At 36.7% G+C, this 20,345-nt stretch overlaps 1 protein-coding gene across 1 annotated transcript in view; it reads left to right on the plus strand.

Annotated features, from left to right (window-relative positions):
* Nucleotides 1–20,345, plus strand: part of SLC1A3 (solute carrier family 1 member 3) — a 65,225-nt gene that overhangs the window by 633 nt on the left and 44,247 nt on the right. Inside the window, exons 2-3 of the mRNA XM_015615199.1 lie at nucleotides 1,263–1,534; nucleotides 18,884–19,021. Of these exons, the coding sequence (XP_015470685.1) occupies nucleotides 1,354–1,534; nucleotides 18,884–19,021 (319 nt within the window). The 5' untranslated portion in view covers nucleotides 1,263–1,353. The remainder of the gene's footprint in view (nucleotides 1–1,262; nucleotides 1,535–18,883; nucleotides 19,022–20,345) is intronic.

Raw genomic sequence — 20,345 nt, forward strand, 5'->3', positions numbered from 1 at the left:
TTTTATTTAAAATGTGCTGGCTGAAACCCCTGTGTATTTATATTTTAAGTGCTTCCTTAAAAAAAAAAAAAAAAATATATATATATATATATATAAGGTGTTTTGGCATTAAATTTATTAAAAATGAGATGTTAAAGTTGAACTGTCTATAAACAGAGACAGATTTCAGCAGGGGGGACCTAAGTTTATCCATTTATTCATTACTAACTTATTTTAAAAAGGCATGCCAGTGTATATTAACTAAGACTTCAGAAAATGGGATTCTCAGTCTGGACAATACCTTTGAGGAGGCTTCATTATTAAACAAACTCATACCCAGCAGCCATCAAAACAAACCCCCATGATCTAAAATAAAAATTAATACCTTAATGAAAATCTTTTAATATTGAAACATTTTAGGGATGATTCAGAGCGTGATTTCTTAAAGTCAGAAGTGGTGTGGGTCTTGGGTTGTCCTGCACAGGTCCAGGATTCAGACTCCATGATCCTGATGTGTCCCTTCCAGCTTAGTACAGTCTGTGTTCTGTGATACACGCTCGACATTGGTATCAGGACAAGCTAGGTGTTACTCTGCAATGTGAGCTGGTATTACAGGCTCTAGCAACAAGTGGGGTATTACTTCTGATGCTTTACAGATGTGCTCAGAGTTATGCAGCTAAAAGATGAACGTTATCAACATACAGCTGTCAAAGACATATCATCTAAATACTGGTTGAGGAATAAATAAACTATTGCTGCTCCATTTTTCCATGTGAAAAAAAGGAATTGAGTCAATGCTTTCAATAATTTAAAAACATCTGAAATGTAGAACTACTTAAATGTACTGGTTTGATCAAAATATTTATCTTCAATGGTTGATGTGAAAGTGAGCTAGATTTTTTTTCCAATTAATAATGGCCTAATAAAAAGTACAAAATCAAGCCTGACAGATACTTTTAAACATTATAATACCTTAAGTTGCCATGATTTATTTGTACTGGTTTCACCTTTATGTATCAAAACAAATATTAAAAAAAAAGTTACTCCTGGGTTACACAGCATGGCAGCAGTTCAGGTTAATCTCTGCAGACATGGGACACCTACCTGATCAGTACATGTAATCCTCCTTTGAAAGTCATGGAGGTTTTGCATCAGAAACTACTTAGCTATTAGGAACAATACAAGTTTTACTGAAACATGAAACATATTTTCTTCTGTGTAAATATATAGCTAATCATTCCCCTAAAATCTTACTGCAGTGTTTGATATTTCTTGTCTTGCAGGTTTCTCCAGTACCTCCCAAAGACTCCTCCACTTTTCTGACGGGATACTGACAGAAGTTAATTATAAAAGAAATTATTTTCAGCAAGATAAATGACTAAAGGTAACGGAGAAGATCCAAAACCTGGAAGTAGGATGGAACGAATTCAACAAGGAGTCCGGAAACGTACACTTTTGGCAAAAAAAAAAGTGCAGAGCATAACAAAGGACGATGTTAAAAGTTATTTAATGAGGAATGCCTTTGTGCTCTTCACCGTTGTTGCTGTGATTCTTGGTGAGTAATTTGTTCAATAGGAATCCTCTGTTCTCCAGTGCATTTGACAATGACGATGTGACTGGGTGATTTGCATTACAAATGAGTTCCAAATTTTTCTGCACTGATAAGAATGTTCTGGTTTGGAGAGTTTTGGCTTTGACAGCTGCATGAAGTTTAAGGAAGAGCCATTAAATAATTCTAGTAATTCCTAAGGAGAATTTTGGTGAGAAACACCAACCAGAACAGCTGTTTTATGAATTCTTCTCTTAAAGAATCAGATACAATAAATTAATTGAATGTTTTTAATTGTATCTTTTCCTACCAAAGCCAGTTGCAGAAAAATGCTCAGGAAGTAACTTTTATTTACCTAAACTATCAAAAAATTAACCCTTTACAACAATGAGCAGAAACTCTCAATGAATGAAATTAAGAGACATTCCTAAGCAAAGGCATATAATAAATACAGACTCAATCTTTTCAGTTTTCACTTGATAAACACAAGCCTAAGTTAATTCTCCCTCAGCCAGTCACAATCTCACACATGCATCTTTCAGATGCAATTTGGGCAACAATAGCAATGTTACTTATTCAAAGGACTGAAAGATAGCACCTGATTTAATGCCTTTTAAGAGTATACTGAGAGGAATCCAGTACATCAAACAGGCTGTAGATTTGGAATGCAGCAAAAGGTAAATTCAAAATATTGCTACATACTTTGAATTAACATTAGGAAGAAAATCTGGTGAGAAAAACATACAATTTTTAAAACTAATTTTCCTTTCAATGATTATATAATCACTTATGAATTTTTTTTAACTAGAGATTTTCAAAGTGGCACCATATTTAATGAAATAACCACTCTTTACAGGGTGAGCAAGAACTTAATAGCTTTACAGTATGGCTTTCACTTTTCTCATTAGTTTAAAATATAAAATTGTGAATCTGATCATGATGATGTTGATGAAAAACCATATGTAAGCACCTAAAGATTATGGTCTATATCCTTTGCCTATGTAGGCCCTGATGTTCCTCATAGTGCTGCTCTGTATAGGTCTGCTTGCTGTGTTTCTACAACTCTTCCAGTAATTGAAGTTTTAGGGCTTTACCATTTTTGTTGCTTGTTACCCCATCAACACTGTTATTTCAAATTAATTTCAGGTTTGATCGTCTCTTGGTAAAATAAAGTATTTTTGCTGAAGAAGTAATTTCTTAGTAGTAGTTTCTGATGTTTATAAACAGTATTTGATAGTGTTTTTAATTCCTAACTAAAAATTGTATCAGTGTAAAAGCCCCATTAACATCAGCAGTAAAAATACTAGGTGTTTTATTTACAATGGTCAGAAAAAGCAGAGCAAGTCAAGCAAGATTTGAAACACTGTCCAACCATGCAGAACACAATTCTTTGACTGTTACTTTTCTATACAGCATGTGAAAAAAAATAATTTTTTGCAATTTTTTCTCTGTTGTCTACATCCAATAGGGCTCCCACAAATTTGTCAGTGTGGAAATGAAATGTAGACTGGACAAGTGGTTTTGCTGTTATTGCTGGTTCCAATTAATTTTAGGTAACTACTGATACTCTGCCCACTACTCCACTACCATTACAGCAGAGGATCAATAGGCACTGGAACATAAGTTGGAGAAGTGATGAATATGTGCAGCCTAGGATGAGCTGGCTGCTCCAATTCTGCTCATAAACCTGTAGATATATCTAGTATAAGATATGGAAGAAAAAGTCTTCTTGTTTTTATCAAAAATGCTCAAAATTTTACTTATATTTGTTATGTGTGGTGTAAATTTGCAGTGCTTACATATGATTAGAACAGTAATTTCATGGTTAACTGATTAAAAAAAGGTAATATTTGGGCTTTTGAGAGTTTCTTGCTGTAGAAAATACTCAGAAGTAGGGAACAGATGGCTAAAGGGTTTGGAAGACCCTCAGTAGTTGAACTCCATCTGTCTAGTTTGGCAAGGATTAAGTTGTTATCATCACTCGGTTGTCTGGCGATCTGTGGGAAATTAGATGGTGGGCTTGATCCCTCTCCCAGCAGACAGCAGTCAGTGTTGCAGGATTAGCCCACCAATTAGCACCACTGGAACTCCCATTGGAGACACTTGGATGTGAGTCTAGGTGGAAACCAAACTATACTCAGGCCAGGGTTGAATTGTTTACAAGAAATAATGGTTAATGCTCTGTAATCTAACAGACAGATGACAGTTCCTAGAGCTGTCAGTCCAGAAGTTTTCATAGAAACCATACTCAGGAAAAATTCTATTCAGAGAGAGCAACATTTCTTCAGAGACTTTTTTCTTGCATCACTTTTATTGAGGGATAGTCATGAAAAAGCCTTTTTAATAGAGCATTTCCTATTTGCTGAGCAGGATTGATTTTGGTAGAGGTTAAGTGCACAGCATCTTATCTTTGTTCCAGCACTGTCGATTATAGTGGGGACTTGGACTTGTGCTGAACTGAGAATCTTGCTCTTTGTTATGAAGGGTGGGTAACTACGACTTGCAATTCTCTCTGTTGTATACAGATATTTTGAAAATTGGGTGAGGTTCTTCTGGTATTCACAGGTCAAGGAGAAATATAGACATTTATATAGCTATTCGGTTGTTAATCTGATTCTAAACTGAACTCTAATCTAAATTCACTAGCTCAGACCACACTAAGCCAATTATTCATTAAAAACATAGTGATGAGGATGCAAGCAGCTATAATTCATGTTGAAAAATACTTGGAATTATTCTCTATTTACTAAAAAATGCAAGAAATGTCCTTCAGACTACACCTTCTGCACAGGTAGAGTCTATCTAACACATTGTCATAATCATTGTTAATATTTTTAGTGAAATTTAAACTTTTCTCAAGCCCTTCAAGAAACCTGGAGAAAATCATAGTCAGTAAGTGAATTCTGATGACATTTTTCTCATTTTTCTTGTTCAAATAAAGATATTATGCATTAGTTTTCTGTAGTCAATCTGGTCAAGATGCAATAGATGAGAAAAATCACATTGGACAGATTTGTGAGGCTGACCACTGGTAAACTAGGAATATCATGATGACCAGGAGCACTTTAAGGTAGTGCAGGGATCATGGTGGCTCATGGAAAATCTGCAGGAAGTCTCACAAACTTTGAAGTGCTAGCCAATTTACTGGCAAAATCTCAGGCTCTCCCACGCTACTCAGAATCATCATCCTGTCCCCAAAAACTCATTCCTTTCAGATACACTTCCTTTATCAGCCTGCCTTCATTCTCTCATCCCGTTTTCCAAAAAATGGCACAGGATCCAAGACTCTGACAGGGCTTTAAATGCCAAAGAATCTCCTGTGGGTTTTGAACTTGTACTGAAGGAAAAGACTGAGACACAGAGTGCTGCTAAGCAGAGATCCTCAGAAGCTGTCTGATATGTTGTCTTAATTGAGGGGCTCAGTGAAATAGAGGCAGGTGGTGAAGCAAGTACTATGAAAAGCAGTTTCTGCATGGTTACTAAGCTCTAATTCTCTATCTAAAATCTTCTTGCCAGAGGTATATCTTGCAGTTGTCTGCTGGGACATTCGATGGGGAGGGGGATGGATCCACTCCTGTTTTCTGACTCCCTGTTTCCCCAAAGGAAAGAAGGAATGCAGGCCTGGCTGTGCCATTGAAGCCAGGCTTCTGTAATTGCCAGCAATCTCACAACAGGTGTGAAATACAGAAACCCATACAAACTCTGTTGTGCCACAGCATTAACTATGCAGGAGGCTCCAAAACTTTCCAGTGTGTTTGCCAAAAGAACAGAGTTAAAAGTACAGGAAGAAGACAGGTGAGATGAAGGCATTGCCCCTCGCCCCTGAAGAAAAAAACTAGAGAGATAAATAAAGCCTTGAAAGGATCCTTCGTGGCACAGGAGGAAAAAACCCACAAAGCCCTTACAATATCTGAACTGTGCAAAGTTGTGCAAAGGAGCAGATTCTCCTATCTTGGGAAGACTTCCTGTTTGAACAACAGTTTAAAGACCTACGAGGTACAAATCTGTGATATGCAGCTAGACTAAACTCAGGATAATGCCCACAGAAATGTCAGCCTTGTGTGTTAAAGCAAAACCTTTTCTGCTATTGGCAGATCTCTATATCCACGTAAAGATATACTGACATACCCAGATAAGTGTAGTTGACCCCACTTACATATTGACATTGAACACTGAGACGATTCCTAAGGCAGCCTTGTTAGAATTTGCATGAGAGCAAAGATCCATCACTGAAGGAGAAATAGCTGTGGGACCTGAGTTTAAGGTGAAAAAATGTATTAAAACATAAAGAGAAGATTTTATATGTATATATATATATGTGTGTATATATATATATATGCAGTAAAATCAGTTGGATACAGTTTAAGAGAAATTAATTTTTTTTGTGCTGAATTCATAGGCTGACTCTCATGGCTCTCCTAAAGAACCTGCTTAACACAATTGATTTCTCACTGAGTGACAAAACCTTCTTAAGTAATATTCTGAAAATTTTGCCAATTAAAAGCTTAATTTTTTCTTTTCGTTATAAAACAGTTACAATTTGGGAAGGAAAAAAACCCCATAAACAGACAGAAAAGCTCAGAGTGACACTTAAAACTGCAAAAGAGATTATTCTTTTCAAAAGGAAGAAAAAGTATAGAAATACAAAGAACTTTAACTGCTGTTTAGAAGCCATCAGTAAAAGTCAGACTGTGAAATATGAACAGTACTCTAGTTTAACAGTTACTTGCAAAATAAAATAATGTTGATATATTATCACAATCCACATTTCTTACCATTCATTCTGGTGTTACTGAAATGAAACAGCAATAATTGTTGAATTGCCATACATAGCACAGAATAGCAACAATAAACTTGGTTACCTTGTGAATAACAATTAAACATTCTAGAGAGAGCAGCTGTGCATAAATGCAAGTAAGGATGCAAAATCTGCCAAGTATCAACTTTTTTCTATCCTAACATTCTAAATTTTCAAATCAGTGGACTTGCACAGTGGTGCTCAAAAATCTGAATGGTTATAAAATTGTCCAGAGAAACATACATTCACCTCACTCTTCATACAGATTAAAAAAAAAAACTGTTGAGATTCTCATAATTCTCTCTAGAAGTTAAAAATAAATGTATTTATATAATACAGCTTCCTACAAATCAAAATTCAAAGTTATCCTAGGCAAAACACATGGCAGTTACTGTGTGGGACGTTTAGGATGTGACTTCTCAGAGATTTTGCAAGAAAATTCTCTGAATGCCATTAGAGTATGGCCATCAAGCTATCAGAGGATATGTTACAATTGAAACGGTGGTTATCACAAATATTATCAAGAAAAATTTTGTGTTGATCCTGAAAGGGGACTGACAAGACATACCAACAAGAAATAAACTAATATTAGACCTTGCCAACCCTATCTACATTTCAGCAGACAGGGAGTAGTATAATTGCTGTGATGACTGCAAGGCGTCACAAAATCATAAGCAAGATGCCACTGATCTGTATGTTGAGTAAATATTTAACATTGTTAGATCCTTACTAGCACTTGTAAGGCTAGAACAAGATGTCACTGCAGATGAAATGCTTTTGAGTTGGCCACAATGAAGGTGTGGCTGAAGATGGTATATTCAGCTGTCCATGAATTCCTGAAAATTTCATTCATTTACCTTAAACTTCTGACAAAATTTCTTGAAATAGCCAGGCATCCAAAAGTTTCAGGAGATTATGCGGTATCATAGAAAAAATGTTTTTCTTTATGCTTATCTTTAATTGCATTCGAAAAAACATACAAATAAATGAAATACTAAGGAGAAATAAATAAAGGGGCTACATATTCTAGATGTTGCAAAGGCTGCTAAAAACAGTAAGATATAAATGTAGGCATTGGGATAATTTCTACTGTACTGTAGCATAGACCTCTAGATGAGACATACTAATTTTTTTCAGTTTTCATGCCTTGTTAAAGAAAAACCAGGTGTTTTGCAACCACCAGCTTCATAAAATTATCCATGTAGTCACATTAATTGTATATATCCTCTGACAATCCTCACAATTCCTTCCGTTTGCTGTGCATTTTCTCAAGATTTTGTATTTTGTTTAATTTTTGGTTCCAACCCAGCAATCTTATGATAAGTAAACTTACAACAAGGCAGACACTGAGGTGCTACAGCGAGTCCATAGACAGAAATGGAGCTGAGGAAGGGTCTGGAGTACAAGCTCTGTGAGGAGCAGCTAAAGGAGATGGGAGGTTTTAGCCTGCAGAAAAGGAGTCTCAGGGGGGACCTTTTCACTATGTACAATTCCCTGAAAGGAGGCTGTAGCCAGGTGGGGATTGGCTTCTTTGCAGAGATAACAAGGGACAGGACAGGAGGTAAAGGTCTGAAGATGTGTCAGAGGATGTTCAGTTTGGATATTAGGAAAAATTCCTTGATTGAAAGGGTTGTTGAACACCAAAAGTGTCTGGCCTGGGAAGCCGGGGAGCCAGCATCCCTGGAGATACTTCAAAGTTGCATAGTTGTGGCATTCAGGCCTTGGGTTAGTGGTGGACTTGGCAGTGTTGGGGTAAGAGTTGAACTTGGTGATCTTAGAGGTCTTTTCCAGCCTCAGTTGCTCTATGATTCAATGGGATTTAGCACATACTGTAATATATTTTTTTTCCTAGTGTACTAAAAGTTGGTTTAACTGGAGCTTTGGAGCAAAAAGGCAATGCAAGCGATGATAAAAAAGTACTTAATGAGGAGCTAAGAAATTTCTGCCTCCCATATCGATTTCCCCATCTCTGTTGTTCACAGAATGTTCTATGGTGTCTACAATGTGTGTTAGAGAACAAGTAGGCTTCTCACCAAGATGTCTTAAATTATTCATGGATTCAAAAAATATATATGGTAGGGAGTAGGGAAGAAAATATGGTGAATACTAGAAGAACAAATGGAAATTTTTTCAGAGGACTTTTAGTAAAAGCTGGATTATTGCATTTATTATGTCAACCCATCAGACTTGAAGTTGTATAGCCAGTGTTTGCACTTCAAATCAACACAATGATACCACAGGGTTTGTAACCTTTTAAAATCCATACAAGAGAAACTTATTTTCCTTCTAGGTTTCATGAGACTTTTTTAAAATAAAAGAGTAAAATAATAGGTTTGATGAGCTGATCAACAGTGAAAAGGAAAATAATTAAATGCTGGAAAAGAAAGCCCCAAGGGTAACGGGAGAATCAGGACAGTAACAAAATGCTACTGCTACTCATATTTCCAGCTTATTCTCCCATGTCCTTTCTTTTAGCATGAATTAGATTAATCTTTTGAATTCTTCTTCAATTCTCTACATTAAAAAAAAAGAAATACCTTGCTTGAAATTTAGCATGTATATATATATAATTTTTATTGTTATGAATAGAAGACCATAAATAGAAACGAGCTTGAGAGTTACAGTGTGTGTTTGTTTTTCACCTTTGACTGTAACTTGGTATAACTGAAAATTGATTTATTCAAAGCAAAGTCTATAAAAGATGTGGCTTAAGTTTTAAGCATTATTTACATAGCAACATAATCTGGCAACTCAAACTGGCTCTAGTAAATGCTTTGGTTTTACCATGCACAAGGGCTAAATGAAAGAAAAAGAGCAGAATTGCCTTTGTATTACGGGACCAATAATCAGGGAATTCTCGGGAGTAATAGCCAAAGATAGTTGACAAAGAAGTCTACAACATATGTAACATATAACATATGCTAATGTCTTTATTTAAAAAAAAATAAACTGATTTGGGAATCCACATATTAAACAGACATGAATGTGCAATCAAGTTCTTCAATGCCTTAAATGCAGGCAAAGGAAGCTGCCCATGGAATCTAAATCTCAGGGCTGTGTCTTTTTAGTGCATGAGCTAGAGTGCAAGGAGACTCAACAGGGTAACCACACATGACCTAACCATGTAACTGCCTGAAACTTGCCAGGAGGAGCACAGGCAGTCAAACAAACAAACAAACAAAGAGGTTTGCATTCCTACTCCCACTCCTTTCTGAGTCAGGACCATGCCAGACATTTCACTCAGTGGAGATCTAGAAGCCCAAGAGTCCTCACCTTGGGAATGGTGTCAGCAGTGCTTGAGGAGTGGGGTTATTCTTTTCCTCTCAAAATTATTTTAGGTTATTCTTTTCCTCTCAAAAGGCAAGTTGCAGGGGGAGGCAATTCCACCATTCCTTTCAAAGCTGTGTTACAAGGCAGAGGTAAATGCAGGACTTCTAAGGACAAATACATATGCCAAGAGAGCAAAAGGCAGCATTGTGTTTAACCTAATGACTAAAATGCTATAGGCTAAAAACCTATAACAGGAAGCCCCAGGCTGTGAAGTGATCCTTTGAGCAAGAACAGGGACACAGGGTATCACAAGTCCAGATGATTCTGAGCATTCTGTGTGACAGTTGTGTTCAGTTGCTAGTCCCTCGGGACTTAGCCTGGAATTAGGCAAATAGATGTTTAGGTCATGGCAGTTCTGAGAAAAACACGAGCAGAAGGGTGAGAACTGAGGAGTCTTCCAAAGCAAATGGAGCAGTGCCCATTAACTTTATAGATGTACAGAACTAAGCTTTGTTTTTATCTGGAGGGACTTAAAAGGTCGCTGTTTGGACTCAGGTACTTACTGTGTGATTAAGTATTATTCCAGGTGCAAGTTTCCCTGTGCCATTTTTGTGACCTTTAAGATAGGAAAATTCTACCATTCTGAATATTACCTAACAGTGAGAAGAGAGGTGTCATTACTACACAGGGGCTATATCTAAAATGATCATTAATGCTACAATGCTACAATGCATCTTTCAAATGAGTTAACTCATAAGAAGTAAAGCATGATACTTTTTAATCAACTAAAATGAAACACTTCTGGAAATTCATGTGTTGGAAGAGGCTGCTGGCAAGTAAAAAAAAATAGATGGAAGGTTCTATTTTTTAATAGTTTTGCAGTCATACTGAGGATTTTAGGGATGAAGTGGCTCATAATCAAACATCTAGGGAATGAAAGCATCCTAGCTATCTTTTTAAGAAAATGGTAACGTGATTCCATGAATTTCAGCCATGAGCCTTACAGAAAGAATTCACTGAATAAATCAAACATTTAAAAAAAAAAAAAGTGTTATGGTAAAGTTTACTCCTGATTTGGCAAAAATCTTGTATTCTACAAGAGGAAATTCTCCCTCTCAGGCTACCCAGGTTGTTTGCACATGTCAACAAAATGCTGGACAAAAAAAAAATCTTTCAACAAAGTCTACCATGTGATATGTTCCAAGATCCAAATAGCTCTGGCATGGGCATATCTCGATTCAACAAAATACTTAAACCTCAGTGTCAAACAAGTAATTTACAGATTGAGACTATTAGCACTAAGCTAAATTAGCAGGTGGTTTTTTAGGAATTAAAACTTGGCCTAGTTCCATAGAGATATGAATGCAAAATTTCAATGTCCTGCTGATAATGCTGCTAAACTGCATATCCAGACAGTCCAGCCTAAAATGAACTCTTTGTAATGTGTGTCTAAGCTGGAATAAGAAAACAAAGGCATCTCTCCACATCCAAATTCAAGATCTCTCTCAAACTACACCAAAAGTTCCTCAGAGTAAACCTCTGTTTTCTGTGGATGTTTGCACTAAATTCTTGTACCTGAGTGATCTCAGTCTCACTGTCTGTGATTCCTTAATGCAACTATACTGTACAAAAGACAAAATAATATGGTTGGACAGCTGAAACAACACTGAAGTAAAATTCAGTTCTGGTAAGGAATATGTCAGCTTCCAGCCAAGCAAAAAGAGGAAAGAAAGAACTGTAAAGCAGGAAATGTACCCTATAAACTTTGAGATAGAAGCTTTCTTATCTGTTTAGATCTATATTTTATGTCAGTAAATATATTCACTTTAGTTATGAATGTGAAGCAGCAAAGTAAAGTCAGGTATGAAAGGAACAGTTATTACAGTAACTTTAAAAAGCACTGAGTAGTACCATAATTCTAAATAATACTGTATATGATATAGTTTGATATATATTGTGAATGTCTGAGCTTTTGTATATGCATAGTAAGATATTATTCTTGTATATTCATAGAATTATTTGGGTTTTTTTACATCTATAATATTTTTAATATAGCTCAGAGACTAATAAAAGTACATAAACTAGGCATAGTTTGTCTTTCAATGAAGTCTCTTGTCTGAGAATGAAATCAGGAGTAATGTCCTTATTCCATTCAGAACAGACTGCTTCAGTGCCAGCAGTGGAAACTCTTCTTCATTCCAAATCCTCTACTAATGGCCGGCAATGGCTTGTCTTAAAAATAAAGTTTTAAAAAAACACAAAAAACACACACAAACAACAAAAAAAAACCCCACAAACCAACAAAGAAAAAGGAGAGAAAGCAAGGATTACAAACAAGAGATAAATACAGAAACAGTTCAATGAAAGCAAGCAAAAAAAGATTAAAAAACATTTAATGACAAACAGAGAAGTTGAAGTTGGATAAAAAGAGAACAATTTTTTGGGCATGTTCTCAAAGGAACAAAATTACCTTCTAATTGGGGAAGACAGGCAAATGAGCCAAACAACTAGAGACAAAAGGGAAAAAGTGTATGAGTCTAACACTAGAGCAGAGAAATGGCAAAGGACAAATTTCAGTGGTTTCTAAAAAGTCTTTTTAACAGCACTCAGAAGCTATTATATCCTCAGATTTGGTGTCCCGTTCAAGCATCATCTGGCCCAGTGGTGCTTTTGCCCTTCGTTAGTTACATCAGTTCTTACAGCTCCAGACTCCCCTGTCCACCTGCACATTTTCTGTCCACAAAATCCAAGGAGGAGATCCTGTGACTGGAAGTAAAGGCAACATGCAAGTGCTCAGCTATAGCTACAAAGGTGTTTCAGGAGTTCAGGCTCCTCCAGAGCTGGGCAGAAGATCAGGCAGAAGGTTTGACTAACTCTGAGCTGGGAATAAAGTGCCCTTGTGCCTCTGTTAAATCTAGCTCTAAATGCCTGCCATACATGTTCACTATAAAACACCTCTGCATCTTTGCAAATTGTAACTGAACACTGGTGTGGGTTTTTTGGGGAAAACAATCTCTCTTACAGGATAAGGCAAACCTTCAGGGTCAGGTGCAGGGGCAGGTGCTCCTGAGGCACTGTGACTGTAGGATGTCTCCCCAGCACAGCTCTGGTGGCCCCTGAGCAAGGGTAACACACTGACTTCTCTTAAGATGCAGTGGACAACTCTCTGACATTGAAGTGACTCTTGCTTTGCAATACTCTTGCTTTTCTCTGGATCCCTTTCTGCAGATCCCATATCTTTTCTGGATTCCAGTCTAGGATATCTAGCTCTCCCCCATTATTTCTCCCATGACTCCTCTCACAGTAAGGACGCAAAGGGGACATAGCTTTTTGTGTCCAAATCGACACATATTCCACTTGAATATTGATTCTAATAGGGTAACTTGGAGCACAGGTCCTTAAGCTCTCTACTATATTGCCATCATGCAGTTATAATCTGGCATTTATGTAAAATAAAATGGTTGCAAAGGGAACATGCCTTCCTACCTACATAAGGAAAACCAGAAAGCAAGGAAGGGGGATGTAGATTTAATACAAATTAAATTTATACAGGTGTACCAGGGGGTGAAGATTTAATATAAAATTATAGAACAAAAATAATGAAAATCAAAGTCATGCTGAGCAAATTGTGTGATTCTTGTGGCAAGCAAGGAAAGAAATTAAGAAACAGAATTTGCCGGCAACTTTAAGTGTTTCTTATCACTAGAGAAGTATTTTACCTGTTTGTCTCAAGTAAATACAGTTGTGGACTTATCTGAAACTGGCTGTTAGAAGAAAAGGTGTCAGAACAAAGTGGTAAATTAAGCAATAACAAATGACCCAAAGAACAAAAGCCGTCATTCCAGAGCTCTGCAGGAACGTAGGAATGAAATGGCTGTGCAGCTAACAAAAATATACAATGTCCCATTAAACTGGTAGAAGCCTGATTCCCTTCATGGCTCTTGCCCAATTTCTGTTATAGAACAAAATGTTATTTGCTTGCTGGTTACAAGGTTTTCTGGATCTGAACTATAAACAGCTGTTAGTTTAGAATAACATTCTACTCAGCGTAAGGAATTTTTTCACAGTTATTTTTGAAATTTTCTATTTCTTGCTGGAAAATAAAAATAATTCTGTACCTCATATATTAAAGGAAAGGATACTGATACTGACCTTATTTAACAGTGTTCTGAGATTTACAGTAAAAAGCAGAAGTGTATATAACTCTCAGTGGTGTGTTCAGATTGAACTGGCAAGCACTGATAAAGACAAAGCAGCTCTTGCACTCTTGATATAACACATAGTAATTTCCCCTTGAAATATGTTTAAGTGATGTTTGATCAGCTGAGAAGTACAACTTTCAGAATTCTGTACCTCTTGCTTGAAAATGCAGCAGACAGCATGGGCGTTGTAAATAAATATAAGTTTGAAATAATTGTATGATCTTTAATTCCTGTGTGATTCTGAAATTAGATAGAGACCAGAAGCTCATAAGAATTCATTTCAATAACTTAGGCTTAAAATAATGAGTTATTTGAAGTAATGAAAAACGAAATCTTTTTTATTAGATTTATATATGTATTTCTTCTAAGTGGGCCAGGATAGACTTGAGCTTCCCTAAAATTCTTGAATGAATGTTTAGATGTGGGTAAAGCCCCATCTCCCATCTTCTAAGAGTTATGGCTGGGATTTTTAAAATAGATGTGTTGTTTTTAACTTACGTGTAGGTGTGCCACCCGTTTAATATATGCAAGGAGTTATGTGAAACAGCTGTCCACTACTGTGAGACCAAGGCATTTTCGTAACACAATTAAGAACTTCATTTTCTCCAGTGAAGATTTTCAATTTCACATTTTCAAATTCACTTAAGGAAATAGTGTGATTTTTTTTTTATTTTTTCAAAACCAGCCATCTCCAGAACATACCTGTTCTGAAAAAAAATTGTATTACAAAAGTATTTTTGTCTTGCTACTTTAGACCCTGATTTTATTACTTACTTCATCACACTTTGATATTAATCTATTTAAGGCATTTTATATCCAAGGTTTTGTGGTTTTTTAGCCATACAAGTATATCAATAGTTTTTAACATCTGACATGAAGACTTTATTGTTTCCTTTCTGGTACTCAACATCTAGAAGTGAAGACTGTAGGCCATTCATCAATATATTCCTATTTTTTGAATAAAGAATTCCAAATCATAACTACCCTTTACCATAACAATTTCCATTCTATTATTCTAACTGCCAGAATTATTTTCATCTTCTACTCCATGCAAGTTTTAAGTCCTCTCTTCACTGTATTCATACATATTGAATATAATTTTGAACATCTACATTGGTATAAAATCAATGCAATAAAATGGTTTACCTTGTTAGATTGTTCTCATTATCATCAGGATTATATACAAATAAATTTTTCCATAAATTTAACTGTATCACTGACAAGAACACCTCAAAAATCCTTTTATAACTCTAAGCTGATTTGCTTTCTCATTATGAACTGTACAAATTATTTAACAATATGGTTCTGTTATACACTAAACATGTGTAGAATTCAGCATGTTAACTTAAACAGGGACTACTGATTTTTGTGCATAAAAAGCCCAAATTCTGTTGATAAATCTCCTCCTTCCTTCAGTGCAGAAATGGTACACTGTTAACCATTTGAGAAGTCAGGCTCTGATAGTGTTGATTAGTTGATCTTTTCTGTTACAAAGGGTACACAGAAACCTGCACAACAGGTTGTGGTAGTTTGTTTCACACAAGGCTTTGTCTCATTACAATTTTCAGAATTAACCTGAAACTTGAAACTTTTACTGAGAAAGGCCAGTTCCAATATGTAATCTTCCCAGTCTTGGTCGTGAAGTGTACTAAGCACTAAAACTCCTGCCACATATGAAGTGGTGGGTGGTTGTTGGAATACTGCACACCTTCCAAAGTTTTAGTACCTCCTTCCAGATCTTGGTTCAGGACTCTATTTTGATGCTTTGTGCCTATTTTTACACCATCATTGTATACAGCTATCTCACTATTTCAAGCCTTTGAATGTTGGTTCTAAGCAGCTAAATCAGAGAAGACAAAGCTACCTTGCCAAATTTGAGTTTTCTACTTCAAGAATTTAGGTAATTAAATTTTGTCAGATGGGATATTATACCCACTACCTAGTTATTCAGACTCAGAAGAGGAAATAAAGATAAATCTTAATTTTTTCTAAAATCAAGAAGAACTGGTAAAATCATACTTGCCTGCATTCATTATCAAACACTACAATGAGGAAATAATTTGTCTAAATTTCTGCTTGTTCTGTGTGAACATAACCTATTTTCAGAAATATCTGTGAAACAACTACTTCTGTATCTATATTTCATCAGACAAATAGCATCAGAGAAAGGTTCTCATGTCTTGGGCATACAGATCAATAGCAATGCTAAGACTAGGGCTGAAGAATAAGTAGCTCTTGTGTGTTGACCCATTTCAACATAATACACTACCAGGGCACATTTTTTTTCACATTGCAGAAATTCTTTCTGTAAACTGCCGTGCTGGGAAACCCTGTAATTATGCACAGAGCATGTTAGGACAAAAAAAAATAAACACCAATAATTTTTGGCTCAACAGGTTTACATGGAACTTCAGAAACTCACACTCACTACCAATAATATTCATTCAAACAGCCATATTTGTCACTTTGTACAGCCTGGATGGTAGTGGCACAGATAATCAAGCCCTTATAGCATAGCATAAGGACTAGTTCTTATAGCAGCCTCAGAAACCCTTACCAACCTCAGTGAGGCTTTGTACTAGTGCAGGGATTAATTCATGTGGAACTAATTGCAGAACTGTGGCCTAAGTAAGAAACAGGTCTAGCTCTATTTGCTTGTTACCCAGTTGTCAAAATGTAGTGCTCATTAAGTGCAGAAACAAAAGGTCCAGATGGATTCTTTATATCTGAGAAATGTGCTTCTCATGTTAAAAGAAAATAATGAGTAAAGCACCATCAGAATTTAAAACTTCGTTGAAAAGAAGGGAAACTTAGGCAGGTCTTATAAACAGGAATAATTTAGAGGCCCTTCTTCTGTGCATTTTATGATGTAATTTTACCCAAAAAAAGAACAATTTATGCAAAATGCATTTTAGCTACCTGAGACTACAAAACATGAATGAGATTAAACCAAATGCCTTCTAGTCCTGCCACCTCTCTTCCATAACACAAACTCCATGCTCGGTGCCATTTGCACCCTAATTACTTTTCTCTCCATCCTGTAACACTATTTTCTAGAACACCATTATATTTTCTGCTCTACACAAGACATTTCTGGATTCTTCTAGCTTAACCAACCTGCTGAAGTCCCTAAATCATGATCAAAGAGAGGTCACTAAACTGAGAGTTACGGATGTTTCCTTTCACCAGCATATGTCAACAATTTGGTGTAGGAAGCATGACAGCATATTTTAGCTAGCAAAATTTGACATGAAGATATTATCTGCTGTATGGGAGTACCAATCAAAGATCTGTCTTTAAATAAAAGCAAAACTATAAAGTGACTAAGAATCAGGACTAGCAGTTGTCAAAATTGTTCAATGTTATATTTTAAGTATGTACTCAAGTTCTAATATGATCTAGAAAGGAGCTGGATTGCTCTGCTAGCTAACATCACTGAGGACCAGTTTCATAAAATATTTTATGAAACCTGAATCTGTCTATCTTTCAAAAAGAGCAATCCCATCCTTCTTTAAGGCATCTATCAATCTGTTTATCACTGAAGGCACAAATGCCTGTGTAGCCATACAAAATAATTTCATCAGGGAATTTACCTGGTTGAAAATCAACCCAGTAAAATAAATTCTTTTACAGTGGGTTTCACTGTGGTTTGCAGTAAGATCAATCCCCTGATCAGCTTTCTACACTCAGTTAACCCAAATGCTGGTACTAGACAGTGGTGAAGAACATGGAATGGAAAGGAGAGATAGCAGAGTTTCACCATCTGTATGGTTAATGTGTTCCAGATAAAGCCATCTGTTATTTAGCTGGGTATAGAAGTCCTACATCAGATAGGCACCAAGCCTTTTAACAATTGCAAATTGCAGCTGGTTATGTCAGCTAACCAAATAACTAAATAAATATGCAAACAAAGCAGTTGGTAGCAAATAAAGGACAAAATCCTCAAAGTTGTAGCTGGGAAGTTTGGGTTGCCACACTTGAGCCTATCTATGGCTTCCATTTGTAAATGTATCTCAAGCATCATTTATCTCTTCCCAGCAAGATAAATGGATCCAGTCATTCCCTTGCTCCTGTCCCTCAGGCATTGAAACCCACCACTTAATCACCCAGTAAGGCCTTTCAGCCCTGATTATCTGCTTCTTTGCTAGTGTCAGTACTCCTGAAGGTAGGCATGTGTAAAGATGCTTACCTCCTGCTTCTTTTTGACTGTGAAAAGACTAAACAACAAGGGGATTCTTGAATACTTCTGTCCTGGTTATCTCCTTCAATCTGAAGCACATCTGCAGGATCAGGCCCCAAAGAGTAAATAGGCATGGGCAAAATTTCTGAAGACTGGTAGCTAGTATGTACGTGCATTGCATATATGATTACACTCAAAATCCCAGAATTCAAGACACTTGGCTACAGTAGCAATGATTGTTTCCTTTTCATTAGCACTCAAGATGACTTTGACAATCATCTAGATTTTAAAATATAGCAGTACAAAAATCCTTCTGAATAACTGTCTTGATTCTGGCCAGTAGAGGGTTAATTTTTGCAGTAGCCAGGAGGCAGCCTGGCCAGGACCCAGATATTATTCTATACCACCTGATGTCATTTTTTGGGGTCAGGGGAAGGAGTCCCTTCTGGTTCTTGGAGTGTGTTGGGGATTTCTGCATGGTGAGCACTTGTGAGTGAATCATTCACCTCTTGCACACTTTGTTATTAAAATTATTACTGTTCTTTTTCCTATTTCATTGCTGTCTTCAGTAAATTGTTTTTGTCTCAATGCATGATGTCTACATTTAGTGCCTCCAGTTCTCCTCTCTATCCCACCACAGGGGGCGAGAGTAGGGGAGCAGGGGACTGAGTAAGCAGGATGTGGTTTGCAGTGTTTCCCTGGGAACACTGAATTGGGAACACCATTCCTAAACCGTGAAAATAACATTTCCAGGAGGGCTACTCTTAGACAATACTGGAGAATGTAAATCAGTGTAGGAAAAACTGCAGGTTACAATGAGATATGTCCAGTAAGTACTTTACAGATGTCCATGTTTAGATGTTTACTTCTTTAAAAGACTGAGTTATGATCTTTCTTCCCTTCAGGTGTAATCCTGGGATTTTCTCTTCGATCATACAAGATGAGCTACCGAGAAGTGAAGTACTTTTCGTTTCCAGGAGAACTACTCATGAGAATGCTGCAGATGTTGGTCCTGCCACTAATTGTATCCAGTTTAGTCACAGGTAAACAAAAACAAAACAAAACACACCCCCCACCCTCTTTTAAATCATTTTATAAAGATGCACACACCAAAATCTGAAAAGTGAACATTCTATGTCCTAGAAATGTTATAACCTGCAGAAAGTCAGCATTGCTGTTGCTGCTTTAGAGACAATGGAAGAAGAGATTTGAATTAACATACAGAGAAACTGAAAGATGCTTTTCTAAAGTCATAGACAGACTAACAGTACAAGTTACTACATGTAGCTGCTAGGAAGCTGACTGTACTCCCCTCTCTTCTTTTACTTTCTGAACAGATATTTCCTCCACAGTGCCCTATTGTTATCAAAGATAACATATCTCAAAAACACAGTGCCAAAAACCAAGAAAGCTGAAACTGTTGATTGTGGACAATAACACACGCCTGTAACCACAGATATGCAAAACATCTGTCTGCCTCTTAATCTTCCAGCAATAGATAAGAAAAATTGAATCCTGTAATAAAATTGTTTGGGTTGGAAGTCACCTTAAAAATCTGGTTCCAACCCTCCTGCCATGGGCAGGGACCCTTTCCACTAGAGCAGATTTCTCAGAGCCCCATCCAACCTGTTTTCAACACTACCAGGGATGGGTGATCCACATCTGGGCAACCTGTGGCAGTTCCCCATCAAACTTACAGTAAAGACTTTATTCCTGATATCTAATCTAAGACTACCTTCTTTTTGTTTAAGACATCTCCCCTTCTATCACTACATGCCCTCTTATAGACCCTTCAGGTACTGGAAGGCATTCTAAGGTCTCCCTGGAACCTTCTCTTCTCCAGGCTGATCAGCCCCAATGCTCTCTGCCTGTCCTCATGAGAGAGGTTCTTCAGCCCCCTGATCCTTTTCATGTCTTCCTCTGGACCCACTCCAATGTGTCCATGTCCATAGGGGATAGATGGGATAAAATAGAAAGTTTGGAAGAAGCTTAAGTCCATCTATTCTGTTTTGTTATCTTCTGGTCAGCAGCTCTAATAAGCTTTGAATGCTTTGTACCAAGTTGTTCCTCTAACTAGTGATATAATATTTAATTTCCTTTGATGATGCATGCCTTGGCATTCCACCCAAGTTTCATGGAAGACCTCCTAGATTTGTTGTGAATGTTTAGGATGTACCAGTGATGTATTTAGTCAATCAATTATCAGAAGAAAATAAGGTATGGATTTTAGTCAATCAACAAATCAGTTTGGAGAACTTAATTAAAATCACCCACTGTGCAGTCCTAGGATCTAAAACACAAATACACTACCTTGATTGACAGAGGATCCAGAGACTATAAGTTGTTTTCTATTTAATATATTGTCAA

The sequence above is a fragment of the Parus major genome, chromosome Z (assembly GCF_001522545.3).
Source record: "Parus major isolate Abel chromosome Z, Parus_major1.1, whole genome shotgun sequence".
NCBI classification, from domain to species: domain Eukaryota; kingdom Metazoa; phylum Chordata; class Aves; order Passeriformes; family Paridae; genus Parus; species Parus major.